General features: G+C 42.7%; 1 protein-coding gene across 2 annotated transcripts in view; it reads right to left on the bottom strand.

Moving 5' to 3' along the window:
- The window catches only part of PPARGC1B (PPARG coactivator 1 beta), a 149962-nt gene that overhangs the window by 8818 nt on the left and 121291 nt on the right, over positions 1-19853 (bottom strand). For both annotated transcript variants that reach the window (XM_070739449.1, XM_070739448.1), the window contains exons 4-10: positions 19245-19361; positions 14358-15501; positions 13495-13531; positions 11571-11635; positions 10384-11161; positions 8590-8668; positions 6845-6966 (exon numbers count right to left, since the gene is read on the bottom strand). In XM_070739449.1, coding sequence (XP_070595550.1) covers positions 6845-6966; positions 8590-8668; positions 10384-11161; positions 11571-11635; positions 13495-13531; positions 14358-15501; positions 19245-19361 — 2342 coding nt within the window. The remainder of the gene's footprint in view (positions 1-6844; positions 6967-8589; positions 8669-10383; positions 11162-11570; positions 11636-13494; positions 13532-14357; positions 15502-19244; positions 19362-19853) is intronic.

Raw genomic sequence — 19853 nt, 5'->3', positions numbered from 1 at the left:
GTATACAGGCAGTCCTTGAATATGGCTATAATTCAGTCCAAATTTTCTGTTGCTAAGTGAGACAGTTGTTAGGTTTGCCCCATTTTACGACTTTTCTTGCCACTGTTGTTGAGTGAACCACTGCAGGTATTCAATTAGTAACACAGTTGTTAACTGAATCTGGCTTCCCTGTTCTTGGCTTGTAAGAAGGCTGCAAAAGGTGATACTGCAACTATGAGTCAGTTGCTAAGCAGCCAAATTTTGATCATGTGACCATGGCGATGCTGCATTGGTTGTGAGTGTGAAAAAAAGGTCATAAGTCACTAAATGAACTATTGTTAAGTCGAGGACTAACTGTATGTGCATACACACACACACACACACAAAGGATATCTTTTAACTTGCATGCTCAGTTTTTCACTTGAAACAGATAGTTTCAGTTGAAACAGATAAGATTTTTGAGCTCAAAATTTTCAAGCTTGGATTGAACTACTCCAAAATCAATCTGCTTCTGAATTTAACAGAATTAAATAGGCGTTGATTGCTTACCTGAACGCCTCTTCTCGTACGGTGAGTGGGTACAGCAGTCACATGGGTTGCTCCTGTCCAATCCGTTGGAACTGAGCCTAGTATTAAAAAAGACTGCTGGATCCGCCCCTTCCCCAGAATTCGCGAATCCGTAGACTAGGCTCAGTAGTGAAGCTCTTTAATGTTCAACTCTCATGTGTTATAAGAAATTAGAATAGAAGGTAAAGAAGACCACACAAGGGAGGGAAGTGACTGCTGTACCCACTCACCGTACGAGAAGAGGCGTTCAGGTAAGCAATCAACGCCTATTCTCCGTACTGAAGGAGTGGGTCCAGCAGTCACATGGGACATACCCAAGAGATAGGTCCCTAGGGTGGGAGTACATTGCTATCGTGAGAGATAACGGATTGGAGTACTCTTCTTCCGAAGGCAGCGTCTGCTGATGCGTACAAATCAATCTTGTAGTGTTTTATAAAGGAATTTGGCGAGGCCCAAGTGGCTGCTTTGCAGACTTCTTCCAACGGAGCCTGAGTCGCCCAAGCGGCAGATGTGGCAGCACTTCTGGTGGAATGCGCTGTAATATTCCTTGGAATGGAGAGGGAAGCTGTCTCGTAGGCCTTTGAGATGGCCCCTCTGATCCAACGACCTATTACTGTGGAAGACACTCTGGATCCCAAGGATCTGGGATGGTAGGCTATGAAGAGTGCTTCAGATCTCCGGATGGATCTTGTGCGTTGGATATAAATCTTTAGCGCTCTAGTGAGATCTAGAGTGTGCCATCTAATCGCCAGGGGATGCTCTCGTTGGAGACAGAAAGAAGGTAAAACGATATCCTGAGATCTGTGGAACATGGAACTGACCTTGGGTAGAAAGGTGGGGTCCAGCCGCAGAACCACCTTATCCTGATGAAACTGACAGAGGTCCTGTCTGATAGAAAGGGCTGCCAACTCAGATATGCGTCGGGCGGAAGTAATCGCCACCAGGAATGCTACCTTGAAGGATAGGTACCTGAGGGACGCAGAGTTCAGGGGTTCGTAAGGTGCTTGAGTAAGAGAGTGGAGAACCCGTGGCAAGTCCCAGGTTGGATATCTGTGGATTTTAGAAGGCCTGAGATTGGCCACTCCTCTTAGAAATTCTTGGATTTCTGGAAGGGAGCGTAGGGGCTGCCTGCGAGGCCCCGCCAAGACGGAAGAGATAGCGGCCAGATGGCGGCGGATGGTGCTGGTAGAGAGACCTTGGTGAAAACCTTTCATAAGGAAGGCGATTATCCTGTGTATGGGAAGACACAGGGGGGATAAGCCCTCCTGCGAGCACCACTGATGAAATTTGGACCAAGTATGGTCGTAGATCCGATTGGTAGACCCCCTTCTAGATTTCAGAATGATTTCCACTGTGTCTGGGTCATACCCTCGCAGGTCTAAGTCCCTCCGGATAACAGCCAGGCGGTGAGGTGGAACCACTCTGGATCCGGATGGAAGGAGGCCCCCTGCCGCAACATATCCTCCGAAGCGGGGAGTCGCCAGGGGTCCTGGACGGACAGTTGTTGAAGGTCCGCGAACCAGGGCCTGCGAGGCCAGTGAGGGGCAATCAGGATTACACGTGCTTTCTCCAGGAGGATTTTGTTGATCACGTCTGGCAGAATTGGAATTGGAGGGAAGGCATACAGTAGGCCTGGAGGCCAAGGACTCCTGAGGGCATTGACTGCCTCCGCTCCCGGAGACGGGAACCTGGAGATGAAGCGGGGAAGCTGGGTATTGTCTCTGGTCGCGAATAGATCCAACACTGGATGGCCGAACCTGAGGCAGATTTGGTGGAACAGTGACTGATGGAGATTCCACTCGCCTGGATCTATGGTGGCTCGTGAGAGCCAGTCCGCTTGGACGTTGAGGCTCCCCGAGATGTGATCGGCTAGAAGCGATTGGAGATTTTTCTCTGCCCAAAGACCCAACTTCAGGGCCTCCCTCATGAGGGCCTTGGATCTTGTGCCTCCCTGTCTGCAAATATGGCTTTTGGTGGCTATATTGTCGGTGAGAATCAGCACATGTTGGTTGGATATGTGAGGTTGGAATTGCTTTAGAGCTAGAGACACGGCTCTTAATTCTAGCCAATTGATGGGCTTGGAAGCCTCCTCCGGTGACCATGTGCCCTGAGCTAAAAGACCTTGGGCGTGGGCTCCCCAGCCCGAGAGGCTGGCATCTGTGGTGACTACAAACTGGTCGGGACACCGGAAGGGGGATCCCTTGTCTAGGGCTGGAGAAGTCCACCACTTGAGGGATCTGCGAACCGTCGGTGGGATGGTGATGCGTCGGTTCGAGTTGCTGTGGCCTGATCTCTGAAATGGTAATAGTAGCCATTGAAGTTCCCTGGCGTGAAGGCGGGCCCAGGGAACAATACCAATACATGACACCATCTTACCCAAAAGGGAGGATAGGGTGACAATGGAGGCCGATTGCTGGGGCAGGATGCGAGCAATGAGATCCAAAATGCTGCGTTTTCTCTCATTGGAGAGAAAAACCTGGGATATTTCGGAATTAATGATAGTCCCCAGATGCAGGATGGAAGTGGATGGATCAAGATGACTCTTGTTAAGGTTTATGGAAAAACCATGGTTCTGTAGAACCGACATGGTAGAGGAGAGGTCTGCAGCTACACCAGCTCTGGAATTACCATGAATTAAAATGTCATCTAAATAACATAAAATATGAATGGGAGAGGCCCGGATATGAGCCGCCAAGGATCCCAAGAGTTTAGTGAAAACCCTGGGAGCTGAGGAGAGCCCAAAAGGCATAGCTCTATACTGAAAATGCCTGCCTTGAAAGGCAAAGCGCAGAAATCTCCTATGGACCTTGGCAATGGGGATATGGAGGTAGGCCTCAGTGAGATCTAGAGACACCATAAAGTCTCCTCGATGAAGAGCTGATAAAATGGAAGATAGGGAGTGCATTTTGAATTTTCTATATTTAATGAAGCGGTTTAATTTCTTTAGGTCCAAGATGGCTCTCCAGCCTCCAGAAGTCTTAGGGACCATGAAGAGGATGGAATAGAAGCCTAAACCTCTCTGGAGAGAGGGGACCGGTTGAATAGCTCTAATAGTCAACAAATGAGAAATAGCCTCCTCCATTCGAATACGAGATGGAGAGGAACTGGGAGAGGGACAAGAAATAAAACGGTTAGGGGGAGAAGAAATAAACTCTAACCTTAGGCCCCTTTCCACTGTGTCAATGACCCAGGGGTCCTTACAAGAGCGGTGCCAGGCGGAAGAGAACCAGGCTAGGCGACCGCCTATAGGCAGGTGAGAAAACTTACCATCTGGTTCTTTTGGAAGTTCTGGTAGTAGAGGATCCTCTCTGATAGCGGGACCCTCTGCCCCTGGTGGTTCTAGCTTGGGATCGAAAGCGAGGGGAATACTGACCTGGGCTCTTGTGAAATGCGAAGCTTTGATCCTGCTGACGCCCGGTGCGCCGAAAGGACTGCGGTTTCGGGGCCTTCTTGGTGGTAGGTCCCAAGACCTTTTTCTTGTCTGCGTTTTCCGTAAGGAGAGGGTCCAGAAGATCTCCGAAGAGGAGGTTACGTTTCAGTGGACCCATAGCTAACTGCCATTTCTGTCTTACCCCCGCCTGCCAAGGGCGGAGCCATAGAAGCCTTCTGGCCGTTGTGGAGGCTGCTACTGATCTGGCTGCAAATCTGGAAGATTGGAGAGTAGCATCTGCTATATATTGGGCAGCTGCGAAAATTTTGTTGAAATCCTGTTGGCCTCGTAAGTCATCTGGAGGCAGGTGTAGTTGGAGCTGACGAAGCCATAAGAGCATAGCTCTGGAAAAGAAGGATGCCGCTGCAGCACTCTTAATGGCCCATGAGTCTGCAAGGAGACTTCTTTTGAGCATTTGTTCAAGTCGTTTGTCCTCTGGCCGGAGGACCTCCTCTGCCTCGCCAGGCATGGCAGCCGTTGAGTGGAGCGTCTTCACTGGTTCATCTGGCCTGGGACATGTTAGGAGTTCCTCATAGGAGGGGGAGAGCTTGTAGAGCTTCTTGTCCTTGGGAGTGGGAGTGAAGCCTATGGTTGGGTGGTCCCACTGTTTAAGCAAGGCATCCTTAAACAACTTGGGCATAGGAATTACCTCATTGTCTTCCTGTTCCTCCATGAAGTAAGGAAGATTTTCCTCTGGGGGGTCTGTGGAAGGAGTAGCTTGCTTCTCTTGCCCGGCTAGCCCCGTGGATACTCTAGCTTTTAGCAGGAGAGATTTGAAAAGCTGCGAAGGGAAAATAGCAGCTGGGGCTGGAATCTTAATCTGAGATTCCTCATCCTCCGACAGACGCTGAAAGGGGTCATCATCCTCTTCTGCATCCACGTCCTCATCCTCTTCCTGAGAGGAGTCAGAGACCTCCATGACTGGGGCTCTGTAGGAAGGAGAAGAACTCACGGGACGGGAGGAGCGAGGGGGAGGATGAGACAGAGGAGGTACATTTAAAGATGAGAGTCTAGCATCAATAGTGTTAGTCAGAATAGTCAAGATAGACTGAAACTCCGGTGGCAAGGAAGAAATATCAGCCGGAAAAGCCTGAGGATCCCTGAGGCCCTGAACAGGTTCTGGCTGGGGGAAATCCTCGGTAATATCTGGCTCCTCTGGACCTAAACCCCATAGGTTAGGTTGGGGTGGATTTAGGTTTGGCTCATCCAGGGATAGCACAGGTACCCCAGAGGGAGGCAGGTTAGAGGCCTCCGGGGGGGTAGGGTTGATATGCACTTGGGCCTGCACCTTAAAACGTTTGGCTGATTTATCATGTATTTTTTGTAGGGCTAGGTCCCTTCTCTTCTCAGCCCTAGTGGGCTTGGCTAAAGACTGAGAGCCTGAGGAAGAGGAGGAAGAGGCCTGGGGAAGCTCAGAAGGATTACCAGTAGGCCTAACCTCTTTGGAACCTTTGGTAGTGCCTCTCTTGGGAAGGGAAGCCATAGTCTGAGCAATTACAGAAGACAAGGCTTGAGCCAAAAAATAGGGGAGAGAAGAATTATTTTGTGGAATTCCCAAGAGGATAGGTGACCCTGCTCCTAGGCCCAGGAGCAGCTGCGCCTTAAGAGGCAATCCTGGGCGATACCAAGAGTTCTTGTCCTTAAGTGCAGCGTGGCAGGCCTCACTAACTTAACTTTAAGAAAAACCAAGGCACACTGGTTGGAGGCCACTTCCGTGGAGAATAGGCCCGAGGGAACTCAAAGCGACGACTCCAGGGTCAGGCGGCGGGCTGTAGGCACTAATGGCCGACCCCTTAGGGCAGAACCGAAAGTGCAACTTACTGGGCGTCAGAGCCTTGGCGCCAAAATAACTGCTCCGTTATTTGCAATAGGAGCGACTAAGCCCGGGAGACAAAACAAGTCCCACACCGCGGGAGGTAAATAGCCCTTAATTAGTTGGGAAAAAAAATAAAGCTTGCTCACGGCAGGACCTCCAAGGCCGGAATTAACAAACCGGCCGCGGCTGCAGCACGAAGGGAAAAACCGCAAATGGCTGAGCCGCTAACTTCTCCCCCAACTCAAAGCCCTGTAGGGCTGAGAAAAAAACTGCCGGCAAGCTGAGTAATGGAAAAATCTTACTTGCTATTGAAGAGAGATCGAAGGGAAGGTGTTTTATCGAGAGGAACGAGCATTCACACACATCCGAGGATGCGAACTGAGCGAATTCTGGGGAAGGGGCGGATCCAGCAGTCTTTTTTAATACTAGGCTCAGTTCCAACGGATTGGACAGGAGCAACCCATGTGACTGCTGGACCCACTCCTTCAGTACGGAGAATTGCATATGCATATGCTAAGTAGTAGTCTATTGTAAAGTTCAAGAAGTGCTGCACCTTCTATGCCAGTGGTGTCAAACTCTTGTCATCACAATGGTGACATATCGTGATCCCTCCCCTTCACTAACCTGGGCATGGACATGGCCAGCGCATGACACATCTGGCCTGTGGCCCGGGAGTTTGACACCCCTGTTCTTTGCAATACAGCACTGTTAAATGATGAGGGAATTTAATGGCAGTTTCTTAGCCAAAATAAATATGATGCAACTGAGGAAAGAATGAGTTTCACACTGCAATCCTTATGCATATTTAACTAACAAAATGTTTAACTTATTTAACTTACTTCTTAATAGTTACACCAGTTCAATTATTACTTAACCTTTATGTTCACAGGGGCCTCAGAACAGATGTTTTCCCAAAGAACAAGAATGATCCAGCTACTGAACTTTGGATTCCGATTTTAATTTTAATCATAGAGTAAATTAGCTAATTTACAAATACTCATTATTTCAGCCAGAGTGAATTTAAGATATAATATAAGATAAAGAAAACTCACCTTTTATTCTTGGTCAAAATGCAACATTCAACAATCTCTCCAAACACTTCAAATTGCTTCTTCAGTTCACTAGAGCTCATACTGCTGGCAAGATTTTGGATGTATACTACACGGCCTTCTCCCTGTTTAATAGTAACAGCACTTAGACTTATATATTGGTTCATAGTGCTTTATACCCCTCTCTAACTGGTTTACAGAGTCAGCATATGGCCCCAACAATCTGGGTCTTCATTTTATCACTCTCATACGGATAGAGCTGGTGAGAATTGAACTGCTGGCAGTCGGCAAAATTAGGCTGAAATATGCATTCTAACCACTGTGCCACCACAGCTCTCTGCAGCTCTTATTGACATGAGTAAATTGCTCATGCCTGTCCTGGTGCATTAAACTGATAAATTCTTGATATCTCCAGGTTCACTTTACTATTAAAGTAGTACTTTTTCATATTTTTGACAGGAGCTGAAATCTTTTGTTCCATTTGGTTTTGAACTTACATTAGTCAGAAAATTTTTTTTTTTACTATCAATCCAAGTTTTTTTTAAAAATGATGTGTGAAAAGAATGGATGGAAAATCCAAGAAAGGAATTGTAGTTTAGAAAATGTATGAATGTACAGGAATAGTTTAGAAAGATTTAATTCAGAGGTAATATTTTTGTTGTTGATTTTTTAAATGTTTGCCAAGCCTGTCACAGTAATGGATGTCTGATGGAAGTTTCTGGCCTTTGGGACAATCTATTAAATTATATTATTGGCTTAAAAATGCAGGTCCCTTTTTTCATAGGGAGCTTTAAATTGTTCTATGAAGTGATCTAAAAGCCTAAAACTAAATCTGACATACAATTTCTTTTAAGTGAAAAAAAAGAGTTTTGCAGAGCAAGAAGACCAGGTTTGTTGAATGAATAGGAAATCATACTGCAAATCTCTGAAGCATTTCTGATTTTCAACGCAGCCTCAAGATGAGGCCTCCCATTCACCAGCAGATCTGAAAAGATTCGTATACTGCATGGGCAGCAATCATGTATGGATGTCAAATCATTCATATAAGAACCATCTCTAACATTTTAAATTACATGAAGGATGCCCGTATAGGAAGACTAATACTAGGAATCTATGGACATGAAGCAGACAACTTCTTTAACCAGTTGACAAAGTGCTTTGATAGGAGATGTTTTTCTCACCTAAATATCTTTAATCTTCTCAACAGAAAAAGATGAGCTCTAACTTTGCAAAATGAATCTGTGTCTGGCTGATTAAAAGATATATAGAATATCAAACCAGCCTCAATTTTGACCAGCCTCAAATGCAGCTTTTTTTCCCCAACTTCAACAAATGCATATATATCTCCTCTTATTTGTATGATTTTTAAAAACATGATACCATGTCTTTTTCGAGATTCCAAACACTATTACTCTGTGGAAGTGCATGCTGATGAATGATAGTTTGCCTTCTGCCAAAACTATCTATAAAAGAAATATATTGGAAGGGAATAAAATGAAGTAACTGGCAACAGATTGAGTTCTTGGCAGAGGGATAGCTATCGTTCATTAACATGCACTTCCTCTTCCACAGAGTAATAGAGTTTGGAAAACCAGCTAACTTCCTGTATTACCCCTTCCTGAACAGAAATTCCTGTCTCCCAAAATTCAAATGTGCTTCAGAAAGAGGAATCATCTGATCAGATTGGAAACCCTACCACTTCCCCTTCATTCACCCCAAATCTCATTGAGAGCTCATAGGTCACTCACAATGGCTTTTTCTCTCTTTTTCTCCATCAGTCTCTGGCTGCTCATATTTCCTGCTTGACAACGCTTGCCATTTTCACGTCTATTGGAAAACAAGAAATACAGAACCAAATGGATTCCAATTGTTTTCAATCTTAGAAGTCAGAATTTTAATCAGGGAAACTATTCCTAGAAACATACTCCTTGCTTGCAGGGACTGTCTCACCCATTTTATAATCAATACAAAACACCATGGGCTATTGTATATTCCCAAATATTTAAATATTTTTTAAAGGTGGCCAGGCAGCCATCAAATTTTGGAACTAAGAGGTAAGCAAATGTAAATGATTAAATATCATACAATTTGAAAATTTATTTATTTATTTGCTTGTTTATTAAATTTATGGACTGCCCTTTTCCTGGAGCACTCAGGGCGGCTTACAACAATAAAAATATAATATAAAATTAAAAAATACCCCAATACGTAATAGCAACACTAAATGTTTATCCCAATAAAACAACACACAATCAACACTCATACATACTAGTGGCCAGAGCGGAGGACCATGGTTTAACGCCTCCAGGCCTGCCGACATAGATTTGTTTTAGGCGCTTTTCGAAAGGCAAGGAGAGTGGAGGCAGTATGAATCTCTGGGAGAGAGTTGGTTCCAGAGAACTGGGGCCACAACAGAAAAGGCTCTCCCCCGTGGTCCTGCCAGCCGGCATTGTTTGGCTGATGGGACCTGGAGAAAGCCGACTTTGTGCGACCTAATCGGTCGCTGGGACATGTGAGGCAGAAGACGGTCCCGTAAATAATCTGGTCCTAAACTATGTAGGCTTTATAGGTATATAGGCTTTATACCAACGCCTTGAATTGTGTTCAGAGACCAATAGAAAGCCAGTGAAGCTCTCAGAGTCTTGTACTGATATGGGTGTATCTAGGTACATCCATCATGGCTCACACAGATGCATGCTGGACAAGTTGCAATCTCTGAACGTTATTATTATTATTTATTAGATTTGTATGCCGCCCCTCTCCGTTCTTCAAGGGTGGCCCCAAGTAGAGCACATTGCAGTAATCGATCCTCGAGGTGATGAGGGCATAAGTGACTGAAGACAGATTTCCTATCCAAATAAATCTGGAGATATAATCTTTTTAGGCATAGTCATTCTACAATTTTGTCCTTAAATCTTTTTACAAATAATCTTACATTTATTTCTATCCGTCTGAACAGGGTATCTCTTTTTTCCCATTGGTTCTCAAAAACCTCCTTTGCATGGAAGGTCTCATTCCAATTCAGGAATACTATCTATCTGGTAGAAGTTGGTATTCCTGAATCAAGGAACAAAGGCAAATTTCCCCAATTTCTCTTTCAACTCCCATGGTTATTTTTGGTGCAGTTCTAATAGGTCCGTCAATCCTCTGGAGTAGATTCTCAAGGTCTGGAGGAGGAACTAATTCAGTAAAAAATAATTCCTCCCACTTCTGTACTTTGCTCACAGGATTTTTGAATTTAGCCCACTGTCTTTTAAATTAGCCTTATAAGATGTAGTCCCCACTGCAATGGCAAATCAAGAATAAGGAAAAAGCTGTAACCCTGCCTGAGAAATTTCTAGAAATTTAGTCTTATACTCCCCCAGGCTGACTGAAGGGCCACCATTCTTACAGCACTGCATTATTTTAGAATGTAACTAAAGTGTATGAAGTTTTAATGTGCAATACTCTGAATTGATGCAATCAACGATGCAAACCTATGCAAATGACTGTGACCATCTCAGACCCTTCCCCCAAACATTACTGATTGCAAATGAATGTACCTGAAAACCTGCTGGTTGACGGGAGACCTACTTCTGCAGCAGGAAGACTCTGAATCAGATCTGTTTCGGGAGCAATAGTGCAAATTGGTCCTAGAAAGAGCACTACTGTGCAGACCTCTGTTGGAACCCAATGGAGTCATGTAGTATTCCTCCTCTTCCTCCTCCTCTTCTTCCTCTTCCAAGGGAGAACCAATCTCACTGCAGCTGTCTTCAAAGACAGTATCATATTCAGGGGTTTTGAAGAACAGAGCCTCCTCCCCATCATCCAGGGCACTGTCCAAAAGACCAAAGTGTTTGGTCAAAGTGGCTCTGATTTCTTGGTCCCTCAGCTGTTTGCTGCCCTCCTTCACTGAGCTTTTATCAAAACTCTTGTTGCTTTCCTCCTGATAGGGAACGTCAGGCACTTGCCTCTTGTGTTGGCTTTCTATATGGCTCAGGGGCTCCCAAGACCTTAGCACCTTCCTCTGGAGCGAATACTCAGGTTTCAAGACTTGGCAATAATCATGATCACCAAAAGAGCGCGAGAAAGGGCGTTTCAACACCCCGTGTTGCTCAGAGTGAGCAGGGCGAATAGCAGACCGACTCAGGTGGGCATACAGCTCTGTCCGCACTGGTTGCTTTTTCTGATGTTTTCTGGAAATTGGCCTATGACTGATCATTGGTTGTGGCTCAGAGCTGGCGATGACAACATTCTTCTGTGCTGGTCTCTGGTGAATGTCTGGCTTATATAGGTCCTCTTCCGAAGGCTTGTATGGAGGAGTAGTTGGTGGTGTGAGACCTTATCTCCCCCAAGGAAGCAAAAGGATAAAACTCTTTCAGTATAAGACCATGAGAGTAAAAATACATCACTGCAATAGGAGTTAGGTCTATTTTTTAAACCATTCCCACCCCTTCGTTGAGTCTTCAAATCGCAGAGTTGATCTGAGGATATGACTGCTGGTTACATTCTGTCTTTTGCCTTTATAAGATAGCTATAGGGGTTCCAGAATACTTGTCACTCAAAGGATGTCCTGCTCTGCAGTCGTCTTTTTAAGGAAGGGAAAATCCAATAGGGTTTAGGGGTGCCTAGATTCCTTTTCCTTCATCTTAATGATTAAATGCAGGAATTACTATCTGATAATCTGCTCTTGGGTACAATTTTTGGGTCTTTTAAAATAATGAACACTTAATCTAAATTCTGCCCTTACCTGCAGTGCCACACAGCTCTACAGTCAGAACTTGATCAAAGCTGCGCTTCCCGAGTGTTGATTCTCTAAAAATGAGAAGAGTAGAATGAAATGGTTATAAAAACGCCAAGGCAACCATTAAAAATGAGAAATTCACACAATGAAATAGAAAGGAGCTTTGAAAATAAAATGTCACATGGGGTGGACAATCTCATAGCTGTCATTTAAATGGCTTTTTTTTTTTTTAAAGCTTAGATAAAATGGACACCCATCTTGTAGTAGCTAATGAACATGGGCCATCTCCAAATAACTATGGGCTACTGTCATCTCCAAATAATTATGCAGGGAAGTTGACAAACTTGAAAGGAAGAAACTCTTTTAACTCCCACTGAAACACCAAAAGGTCTCAAATAAACACAAACTAATAAAACCCAACCTGAAAACTTATACACTGTTTGTTCAGGTTCCCTTGACATTTTTATACATGGAAGCCCACCCTTCTATTACAAGGATTCACAAGTAAACAAACTTTTAAATTTGTTTGAAATTTTGTGAACATGTGGCTGGTAGAGTCACAAAATGGCTGCCAGGAGTGTCTTGCTTATTCACAAATGACAAACAACAAAAAATAAAATCAAAATCTTCCATTTATCTGCAAGCAAGCAAGCAAGCAAGCAAGCAAGCAAGCAAGCAAGCAAGCAAGCAAGCAAGCAAGCAAGCAAGCAAGCAAGCAAGCAAGCAAGCAAGCAAGCAAGCAAGCAAGCAAGCAAGCAAGCAAGCAAGCAAGCAAGCAAACAAACAAACTCCAAAGGCATTCCTGCAATTAAACATTAGCACCATAGCAGAGATCCTATTACTAAAATAGCACTCCCCCCTCCCCTCCCAGCTAATGTAATCCTCATGAAGAACTAGAAGAAAGCAAGTTATACTGTAGTTTCAGGTTCCTTCTACTTAACCTCTAGTCTCCAGAATAAAGACTTTTGACAAACCAATGGACAAGTTTCTGAAAGGAGAAACATGAGATTTTCTGCATAAAGAAAACTGCCTCACTATGAAGTGATCCTATATCATTTAAATTCTTCAGCATTTGGTCTTCCTCCCTTCAAACAGCTCATTCTTCCTTAGCTTTGGTTATTGAAATATGCAGAAATAAGGTTTAGATAAACATTGACATGTCACTGTCAGGTTAATATCTATATGTCCATGCATTTCCTCCCCTTAAAATTTCCCTATCATAGGAACCGTCGGTCTTGGTATATTCAGGTTTCTTCCCGTGTAAGATTTAGAAATTTCTGGTGACGTTTCGACGAGGTCCCACTCGTCATCTTCAGGCTGGTGCTTCTGTCCTTGTTCTAGGGCGAACACAGCGAGACCTGAGCTGCCTTCCTTCTATAAATACTGGTGGCTGGGCGTGGTTTGATGGCTCAGCAATTCCCTGCTGTGTAGAAACTTCCTGGTGAGGACAGAAGCAACAGCCTGAAGATGATGAGTGGGACCTCGTCGAAACGTCACCAGAAATTTCTAAATCCTACACGGGAAGAAACCCGAATATACCAAGACCGTCATACCTGTACCCGTGAAAATCTACGAAAACAAATATATATATATCAGTAGTTCCAGTATCCTTAATGGGGCTTTATGCTCTACACGAGCCATTTTGAGTCCTTCTTGGGTGAGTTGCACATCCCTTTCTATAAAATCTTTAGCTGCACTATGAAGTTCTTACCCAGTACTGGATTATTTTGACATTAAGCTCCTGCACCAGAAGTCCTCTTAGTACACAAGCAGCTTAATTTAAGGATAGTTATCAACCAGACAGTACTGAAGACACAGCTTGGTTATCAGGATAGGAAAATGTCTGAGACTGCCATTTGCCAGATCTTCTGGCTTATGACACTTACAGAGATCATCCTTTCACAAGATATATTTCGGGTATTGCACTTACGTTTGTGCCAAGGGCAATGACAGACACCGTGGTGCTTCTGAAACAAAGAACAGAGAAAAGCAGAATGATTGAATTGGCCATATCTCTGCCCATAAACTGGATTAGTAAGAGAGAATGAGGTGAGCCATGGAAGGTACACGGTTTATCTTCTATTTTGTAAACTTGAAACCAGACCAGGGTAGATGAATTGTATTGGAGACGAAGGAGAGGAGATTAATTCTTCTTTCATGCAGTTTTTCACATTGAAATGATCCACCACACCACACTGAATTTTATTGTCTGGTTGCCTCTCTATGATTAATAGAGAGGAGAGGAGCTTTGGGAAACATCATACGGAAAAGAATAAATCATCTCCCTCAATGCTGAAATAGTAATCTGATTCAGTTTTCCCCATGTCTGTCCCTAATTTAGCAACAGACATAGGAGGAATTATTTTCCTACCCTATATGACTGAGTCCTGAGTGGATGGATTATGACACAATTGGAACACAACAGTTCAGAAGCTTCTTGTTTCTCCCTCAATGTGTGACTCACATCAAGCACACTGGGCTTCTATAATCTATTTCTTGTCAGACCTGGGTCAATTCAATTAAAACCAAACGTTTTCTTTGCCACCACTTTTTCAATACACAATTTTATAGGAAGTGATCATATGTTTGAGGGTTTGGGGAAAGAAATTTCTTTTCAGTAATATTTCAGATATTCAGACAAACCAGGAGCATATGGGACCATATCACAGATGTAACATTGAAGAATGTTAGAACTGGTAATCTGCTTTCTATTATCACGCTAAAGCCTATTTTTCCCTTTCAGAAATGTTGAAACAGTACAGGAGAATGGCTGGGCTCTCCTTTCCTACATACCTGTTTGATGGCAGGGGGTGAAGCACTGACTCTCATTTGCGGCATAAATATCGCTTTCCCTAGAACTTTCTGGTGAAGGGGTCTGCAATTCCATTGGGAAACTCTGGAACCCCCCGTCCATCTCATCAGCGCCACTCACTTCTACTTCCGCTGCTGGTGCTTCTGTATCAAAGTTTTGCAAAGAGGAGCAGAAAGCAGGCTCTACTGAAGTGAATGCATTTGCTGAGGACACATTAGGATCTAAAGGAGGTTTATCAAGGAAAGACTGCCAAACACTGAGCTCAGGGTTGAGTCTTTTAGAGCGGCGCACTGCATAAATAGAGGTGTCCGGTTTGCGGCTTGACTTTCCGTAGGATCCCTGACCCAGTGGGGAAGTCCCTTGTTTTGCACCATCCTCTTCTGCAGTTTCAGCCTTGGGCTCTACTTTGAAAATCTGTCTCAGCTCGGTTTTCATTTCGGGCATTATTTTGGTGGCGGGATTATTGTATCCATCCGTAGATTCCCTCCCGGTATTGTGAGGCGAAGTTCTTGAAGATTTGTGAAGCTGTGACCTGGCCAAGGAGGCGTAGACAGGCTTTGCTAATCGATATGGCTTACTCACATCGCACGGGAGTTCTCTGGCAAGCAGTTCTTTCAGGATGGAGAATTCAGAAAGCGGAGTTCGGGTTTGTTTGCAGTGCATGGAGAAATGCCAAGGGCCGGATGGGCAGCTGTCATTCCCAGAGAGTGGCAGCTGCTGCAGCGGTGGGTCTGGCTTTGCTCTTTTGGAGGAGCTGTGATGCGTGGTGGGCAGTTTTCTTGGAGGAAGGCAATAAGTATGCATGTAGTGGATAAGCTCCACTGCAGCATGAAGTTCCTTGTCTCCAGTGCCTTTCTCGGAGAAAGAGAGAGGAGGGGCTTCACTGTCACCACAATTCAATGCATCTTGACTTAAATTGCTATCCTGTTCGTTTGGGATGTAATGTCTCTGGGGCGCAGAGCAGGTGCTAATATTGTCAGCATGACACTTCTCTAGTGGCCCACTGTTTTTTCTGTGTGGGCAGTGTCTATTGGTGGTGGTTGTAGTAAGATGTTTATGAAGCTCGGTGCAGTTCCGGCTCTGAGCCTGGGGAAAAGTTGACTTTCTGTCGTGGACACCTTCCACCTTCAAAAGCAAAGAAAAAAAGAAGTTAAGCTATATCCAAAAATGTATTCATTTCTTTGTTCTAGGGGGTAAAGCATATTGCAGCAGAGATCATTCAAATCTTTATATATTTCACATCACTAAAATAGCTGTTTCAATACTTAATTATACTACATTTAATTAAAATACTTAATTTAACTATACTTACTTAAACTAGTTAGATAACATTTTATGGGGTTTCCCTCCCCCCTCCCCCCATCCATATCAAATGCCATAGATTCATATTAGGTAATAAAACAATGGAAGAATCATTCTCAGTGCCATTTCTCTATGACTTAAATGACAGAAGGTTCTGGCTTTAATTCAAAAACAAGTAATTTAACAGACAGAATCATTATACTCTATTCTATTTCCAGAGAACTTGCGGGATCTGATTTTCTGATGTCTGCTTATTATTTCTCTAAATTTGGCTTCTATTCCCACCAAGATGTCTATGTTTTATATAACATTGTGCAAATTATTGTGCAAATGACTTTGCTTTGTGCTTGAAATAACAATAACCAATAACCGAGGGTCTCTAGAAGCCAAAAATGCCCTCCCAGAGCCTCTGTGAGAGCCAAAAATCAGCTGTCCAGCATACACATGCACGTTGGAGCTGAGCTAGGGCAAGGGCTTACGTGCCAGCAGATATGGTTCCGCATGCCTCCCGTGACACCCATGCCATAGGCTCACCATCACTGACTTACATCAAACTTATATAACCATCATATTAAAATCACAAATGAAATTCATAACTCCAGTGATTTAATCATATAAGCTGTTTTTACCTAAAGACTCTGTAAGCACAGTGGAAAATTGTCCTGTTCCTTAACTGGACTTAATGGTGTAAGAGTTATATTTTATTTTGCAGGATGTTTTATTCAAAGACGCTCTAATCAACTATTTTTTCCAAATGATTTCTACAGAAGCTTTGGTACTCTATTCTGTTTGAAGTCATTATTAAGCACCAGATATAGAGACCAGTTTGGTTTCACATCCATAAATATGGGCTTAAAGGACTAATATAGAAAGAAAGACATAATAGAAGCCCCTCAAGAATTGCTTTTGCATTTATATATTGTTTCTTTTGTTACTGGGGATAACAATCTTCCCCTCTTTGCACTTTTGTGTGTTATAGTATTTTGAACTTGTTAGTTATATTTGAAAAATATAGTTTTTATATGCATTTATGCACAGTATGGGCTGGACTTTCATTCTGATCCCTAAGGTGATTTAAAAAAAAAAAAAAAACCACCCTGAATCAGAGAAGAGATTAGGTCATTATCCACCCTTCGCTGCAGGTATTGGTTATCTTTCATCACAGGCTTAGTTCCATGGCATTTTACATTGCAGGTTGGCTTCTTTTTATTCTCTTCTTTGCCTTTTGAAACTGGGCACAGCTGATAAAGTGCCAAGCCATAGGAGTACTTTCCCTTTCACCGTTTTCATTGCATAAATTCCAATCCTGCAATTTGGATGGCATGAGAGGCTGCATATAATGGAGGGGAGGGGAAGACTCAGTTGCTGAAGGGGAAAAGTTCCTTTACTTTCATTTTTAGAAAACTAAAGCAGTGAAAGATGTGTGCATAAATATACTGCCTGAAAGGTGGATCAGCGGGGATGCGATATCATTGCTAGGAGACTTTGGGCTTGCCTGGGACTATGGTTAAAAACAAAAGGCAATGTGCCTAGTGTTTAATAGCACATACATACACACGTGTGTGTGCGCACACATGCGTGTAAGCATCTCAAGTTGCCCAGACATGATGGCAATGGCAAGAAACAAATCATTTATCTGTGATGCATAATTCGTATTTGCAGCTCAGCTATATATACACATACCAATTTCAGCAGCTACAAAGATATAAACTAGATGGAGAATCTCATTAACTCAGTAAGTAACCCCTGTGCTGTGAGTGCTAATTTCCAGTTTGTGAAATTCCATATACTTTTTGGTCCTTCTAGCCACTCTTTTAAGTTCATTTTAATTGAAACGATCAATAAAAATGAAAATGACTTAAAATAATATCAAGAAAAAGACAGAAATATATGTAATCTTAAAGTAAAATACATTTAAACACCTATATTCAATATTTTCCCTCCTAAAAAGAATTATTTGTATAGATGAATGTAATATATAGAAAAAAAACAGCTTAATATATCTGAGACATTGAGACTGGATTAGAGTAGGAGGATCCTTAAATATAGTATTCTTCCAACCTCTTCTTCTATACTAAAATGTCAGCCAATTTTCTATACTTTAATGAAATAATAAGAAAATAAAAAGAAACATAAGCTTTGTAGGGGAAAAACAGATTGTATTATTTTGTGAATTGTATTGTGTTGTAAGTCTTTGGAAATATGGACAAACCAGTATCAGGATTAATGTTTTAATGCTTTTCCAGATTTCCTGAAAGACCTTTGATCATCTGTGCACAATACAGAATAGATAAAAATTTACTTTGAACAAGCTCTTATCTTTGTTTCTTATCTATCTACCTGCGTGTGTCAGGAAACAGAAAACCCTGGAAGATATAAGCTGTGGAGACACATTAAACTTATTCAAAAGAGTAGAACACAGAAAATTTTCAAAAGAGCTAGCAGGAAAAAATATATTTAAAAAAAGCTTTTTAAAGATTTCAGAGGTATAGTATAGATTGCAGAGATTCTTCAGTCAATTTTCTGTCCATGTGACATATATAACAAACATGACAGTAAGCACAGAAGGCATAATATAACCCAGGCTTCATTAGACTCTGTCTTCCCATGTTCTTTATCTTTCCCTATGCAATCCAAATTCATTTATTTAATGCATCGCACAATTTCCTTCATCCAAGTGAAAAACCTTTAATGGCCTCTTGGGTGTTTTTGAACAATTGGTTTTAACAACTGGACGGTTCTATCGCTTTGTACATTGTGTTCATAACACATAACACATCAGTTACATGCAGAAGGATCCAAGTTCTATCTTATTGGCATGGCTTATACAAGTCTGCCATTCTAATGCCTTAATCTTCAAGTGGATCAAACAGAAAAAATTGTATTATCTTGCAGAACAACATTCTCAGCACCATTCTTAAAGATTTTGAAAGAAATAAGCAACTAGTTGCTATGATGGTTTGCCTGGAAGAAGAAACCTTCATAGGAGCTCTCGGTGGCAAAAAAATATTTGGCCTATTTTCACTGGAAAGTTAAGCTGAAATAAAGAGGGAAAAACTGACTACATCACCTAGAAATTGACTCTGGAAAGTCACTGCCAATAAGCGCAACTAATACAGAGCTAGCGATCTGAACATATGACAACTGTGTAATATTCCTGGCAAAAATTCCATCTCACATAAACAATGTCATTTGGCAGGACCCAGGGGAAGAGCCTTCTCTGTGGCGGACCCGACCCTACGGAACCAACTCCCCCCAGATATCAGAGTTGCCCCCACCCTCCTTGCCTTTCGTAAGCTCTTAAAAACCCACCTCTGTTGTCAGGCATGGGGGAATTGAAATATTCCCTTCCCCTAGGCTTATAAAATTTATGTATGGTATGACTGTATGTATGACTGATCTCTTAAATTGGGGTTTTTAGATTTTTTAATATTAGATTTGTTTACGTTGTCTTTTTACTGTTGTTAGCCGCCCCGAGTCTACGGAGAGGGGCGGCATACAAATCTAATAAATATAAATACAAATAGTCCACTGTTATGTAAAGCTATAGCTGCCAAGAACAATACCTTCGCACATGATCGCTGAGGTCTGGATTTAGGAGGCCCTTGACGCCATATACTCCCCTCTTTTGGAACCTCATAGCTTGGAGGCACATTGGACGGCGAGAGAAGCAACTTCTTTAGCTAGAAAGGGAAATGGTGAAAGAAAAAGTCGAAATTCCTACATAACTGAACAGTTGTCGCTTCTTTTTAAGTTCCCTAAATTACCACACTCAAACACAATCAAAGGATAAGTGAGGTGGAGATCCAAAGCATTAGTTAAATACTTTATTTTAATAGTCTATCTTTTCCCCCCACATAATGATTTTGGCATTATTCACCCACCTCCTTTTTTCATATGTTAGGAAGGGTATCAAAATCAAAAACATATTAATTATCATGGCTGTCAGGGAAGGGTAAGAAGACAGAAGATGCTTGGTAGCTGAGTTGCTATGTTTCATTGGAAACGGCTTTCATTGGCAAAGAGCATCTTATTTCTTCCATATAAAAATAAATTCTCAAAAATTTGGAACGGTTTCATAGATATTCCCCATTATAGAAAGTGACAGAGAAAAAAGGAAGTCCCCTTCCCACGAGTAGTATTTCATCATTTTCTTTGACACCCACCAAAAAAGA

This window comes from Erythrolamprus reginae, chromosome 2, assembly GCF_031021105.1.
Source record: "Erythrolamprus reginae isolate rEryReg1 chromosome 2, rEryReg1.hap1, whole genome shotgun sequence".
In the NCBI taxonomy this organism is placed as follows: Eukaryota; Metazoa; Chordata; class Lepidosauria; order Squamata; family Dipsadidae; genus Erythrolamprus; species Erythrolamprus reginae.
This window is presented reverse-complemented; position numbering and strand designations above follow the sequence as displayed.